This window comes from Lycorma delicatula, chromosome 2 (assembly GCF_047948215.1).
Source record: "Lycorma delicatula isolate Av1 chromosome 2, ASM4794821v1, whole genome shotgun sequence".
NCBI classification, from domain to species: Eukaryota; Metazoa; Arthropoda; class Insecta; order Hemiptera; family Fulgoridae; genus Lycorma; species Lycorma delicatula.
Window position 1 is genome coordinate 127,743,871 of NC_134456.1, and position 4,190 is coordinate 127,748,060.

The window sequence follows — 4,190 nt, forward strand, 5'->3', positions numbered from 1 at the left end:
AATGTTTGTTTACATCAGTGATTATCAAACTTATTTCTTTTACCGCCCCCTTTGAAAATCAATTATTTTTCAGCGCCCCCCATTTTTTATACAACCCTAAAACTTAAAAACCACAATTTCATTACTTTAATTAATTTAGTTATATTAGTCGGTTTTGATGTTTAAATTTACATTCTAAATAGAAATTTTTACCAGTGAGGGCAAATAAAACCCAACTTTATAATATTAATAATATATTTTAATCAAATTAAAAGAAACAATATAAATATGTAATCAGTTTTCGTTTTTATACTAATCTAATGAGATGGATGAATTTGATGATATTTAATAAGTTTGTTGATATCAGGTTCGATTTTACTCAAAAACAGTCGTAAGTCGCCGCGTTTGGTAACTTGCAAATGATTTCTCTTTTTAGTAAGCAGCGTTGTCACAGCGCTAAATCCACGTTCACACAAATATGACGATGGGAATGCTTTCAAAAATCGTTCAACGATAGACAACAATCCAGGGTACAACTGCGGAATTGACTTTTGTAGCCAAAATTGTTGGTAGCCATTTTTGTATTTGATTTTTATTTCCTCGTTCGTTGTCAGTTCTATAAGTTCTTCTTCCAACTGGGGTGATATTGCTATGTTGACATTTGAAAAAGGATCTAACACCCAGTCTGGTATTTCCAATTTCAAAATGTCCTGGAATCTTTCAATGAAATCACTGTGAAGATTTTCCAAATGTTGGTAGTAGACGAGCAAGTCGTCGTTGTTGCAGGATACTGATAAATTGGGAAAATTATGGAACTCACGTCTGCCGATATTCTTCTTGTGTAAGAGCAGCTTGGCTACGAAAGCAGCGACGACATTTTTTGTTTTTATTAAGTTCAAGTCATCGCCTTGAAGTTGAAGATTCATATCATTAAGCAATGTATAAAGGTCTGTCAGGTATGCGATATCATTCTTTGATGTGATGAGGTTTTCGCGCAATTCTGTGTCTTTTCCAAGAACTCTATGACAGAGTCAAACAGATTGTAAAAACGAGTCAGACAATTTCCTTTTGATAGCCAACGCACTTCTGTGTGAAAGATCAATCTGTTAAAATCTTCATCATTACCAACACAAAGCTGATTAAATAATTTGTCATTTAAAGAGTTGTTTCGGATTTTATTGACTGCTCTGATGACATGTTGCAATGATTGAAATAGTCGTTCACTTAAATTTCTAGCAACTAAATGCTGTCGATGTATAACGCAATGTACAGCAAGCACATCAGGAATTTTGTTTTTTAAGTACGATATGAAGTCTTTTTGACACCCCGTCATAGCTGGAGCACCATCTGTAGCAGCTGATATAATATTCTTAACGGAATTCCTTTTTCATCACAAAACTTTTCCAGTGTTTTAAATACGGTTTCTCCTTTCGTGTCTGTCTCTAAATTTCTAGCAAATAAAAGTTCTTGACATATTTTTTCATCTTTAATAAATCTCACGTAAGACAACAACAATGCTTCATTAGTCGGTAAAGTGGACTCATCCAACTGAATTGAAAATTTACTAGTCTTCAGATGATTGCACAATGACTTTTCAATGTTTTCAGCCATTTCATCAATTCGTCTTTGGACAGAACTATTGCTCAAAGGAATTTTTCGAATTATATCTGCCGCCGGTTTATGGAGCACAGTAGTTATAACTTCTTTTATCGCCGGCAAAATTAACGTTTCTCCGATGGTGTGTGGTTTACCTGTTTGAGCAATTAACAGAGAGATATTGTATGAAGCTCGAAGTCCGTCATCGTCTTGCTTAGCAGCCATCGAAAAAAGTTTCGATACACTTGGCTGAGCATTATGCTTCTTTTCCAGATCTTGAAAATAGGCTACATTTTTGTCCTTCTTATCCGGATGCATTTTATTCAAATGATCTTGAAGTCTTGAAGGCTTCATCGCTTCGTTTGAAAATGATTTTGAACAAAGAAGGCACAAAGGCAAAGATGGGTTTGTCGAATTTTCTATGAATCCATATTTAATATATTCTACACTGTATTGCCGTTTCTTCTTTTTTGCTTCCGACATGGCTTTGTTTTCAAAAATATGTAAATAAAGTGTTGAACTTAAATACTTGTTTAAAGATAGCGCGCGAAACCACAAATGAAAATATAAGAAAAATTACGAGCTTTTATATAGGATTTAAATACAGCAAGTAACGACAGGAATAAGACAAACACGCACAAACTCGTTTATCTCTTTCGACGCACAATCGTACTGAGCAAGTATCGATGAACCAGCCGATTTCTACCGGATTGCACCAGTAGCATTATTTAAGGTTACCATTTAGTCAGCAAAGTAAGCATATTGTTCAGCATATGCTGGTATCTATTGATGATTTATTGTACTATTATTGTACTAATTTATTAGAACGAAATTATTTTTGTTGAATATCTTTCTCATTTATATAAGATAAGATTCTCATTATAATATAATTAAAATTTTATATTTCGACTAGTAAATAATACTACTAACAATAATAACTTATTTACGGAAAATAAATTAATATCATTTCGTATTATAGATAAATATGGGTAATTTTTCATAGAATTTTAGTTTATAATTTAGAACTGGTTCAAATAAAAACCGCCGCCTAAGCCAGCGTTTTTATTATTTGTAATATTTAATATTTATAATATATAGAAATAGTAAACGATGCTTACAATAAGTGAACTGTTTACGCTTACTATACTATTTGACACTGGACGGTAATGGGTTAATTGTAAAAAAAATTTTCTAACACAACTTTTTGAACAATAATTATATACGTATTTCCATTTGATATAAAAATGATGATTCTTACATCAGTAATTTCTTATAAAATGCTAGGAAAATATTGTAATATGCACTTATGTTAAAAACAAGAAAGAAAGTAAAGAAAACTTCAATTTATGTTAGTTTACGTATGTATAATATTTTAAAACTGCATGGTAGTTTTTTCCTAATGTTTAAAATAATTTCTGGTGCAATGTAATTAAGGTAAAATTGCTCTAATTTTTTAACTATCATCGATCATGTTCCTTTATCCCCAGAAACTTGTTACAACTTGATTGCGTACGGTGTCCGGGCTATCCTACGAAATCTATGTTAAGTATTTTAAGTTTTTATAACATCATACAGGGTAGAAATATAAACTAATTATTCGTTATTGTGTAGTAGGTGGGTTTTAATTTTAGTGAAATTTAAAATACTATATAAAGTAAATGAAATTACAAATTATACATTGCCCCCCTAACCCACATCAACACCCCCCATTTTTTCTGGGCCCCTTAACGCCCCCCTCTAGGTTTCAAACGCCCCAAGGGGGCGTTATCGCCCACTTTGAGAAAGACTGGTTTACATGGATGCCTGGACATTGTGGTATTGTAAATAATGAAGCAGCAGATGATGCAGTCAGAATGGCAGCAGGCAAGAAAGTGAAGATGAAGTACCACTTAGAATGCATGTCATTAAGAATCATATCACCATGATAATAAACAGAGGTTGGAACAATAAATGGAGGAATTTGACAACAAAATTAAGTATTGTAAAAGTTACTTCATTCAAATGGAAGTTCGATTCAGATTTTACAGGAGAGAGCATGTGTTATTAATGAGACTGACAATCGGTCACACCAGACTAATTTCTTTGTTCATGTTAAACAACCTGTTTGTATAAAATTGTTATGCATTTTTTACAGTAAAGCACAATGTCAGGAGTGCACAAATAATTGAGACCTTAGAATGAGGCTATGTTTAAGAGGCAAGACCCCTATGCTTTGAGACAGGGAAGTTAGCTGAAAAGAAATGCCAAAATTTTTATACAGAATGGTTTGTTTGAATAAATATTTACTACATTGCTGATATATGTTGAAATTTAACTGTTTTTGTAATGCATTAAATGTTAACAACTGTTTTGTATTTTGATGATTTATAATTGTTTTTTAATGACTACTTTATAGTTGTAAATTTTGTGTTCCCTTTACACCCATAATTGCATTTTGAATTGATTTTGAGTCCCTCATTGTATGAATATATATTGATGTTTTAAGTTTAATTTTGATAAGAGCTCTAAACACCCTTTTCAGAAAAGGTAGTGTGATAAATGTTTAATTTTACACTTGATAATGATAAGATTGGTTGGTTCCATGGCAATTAAGGTGTGAATTTTATTTAAATTTT

The 4,190-nt window shown here is 32.0% G+C and overlaps 2 protein-coding genes across 2 annotated transcripts; both read right to left on the reverse strand.

The window, feature by feature from the left end:
• Positions 1 to 296: 296 nt before the first annotated feature.
• On the reverse strand, positions 297 to 905 carry LOC142319945 (protein FAM200A-like). Its single transcript, XM_075357621.1, has one exon. The coding sequence runs from the start codon at positions 903 to 905 to the stop codon at positions 297 to 299; it is 609 nt and encodes a 202-aa protein (XP_075213736.1).
• A 26-nt stretch (positions 906 to 931) lies between these two features.
• Positions 932 to 2,058, reverse strand: LOC142319946 (SCAN domain-containing protein 3-like). Its single transcript, XM_075357622.1, is given in 2 exon segments — positions 932 to 1,359; positions 1,362 to 2,058. Coding segments are annotated over 2 exon segments (1,125 nt in total).
• Between the last annotated feature and the right edge of the window lie 2,132 nt (positions 2,059 to 4,190).

What these genes read in the sequence shown, in the direction of transcription:
- LOC142319945 (XM_075357621.1), bottom strand. Translation starts at nt 905, where the DNA reads ATGAATCTTCAACTTCAAGGCGATGACTTGAACTTAATAAAAACAAAA.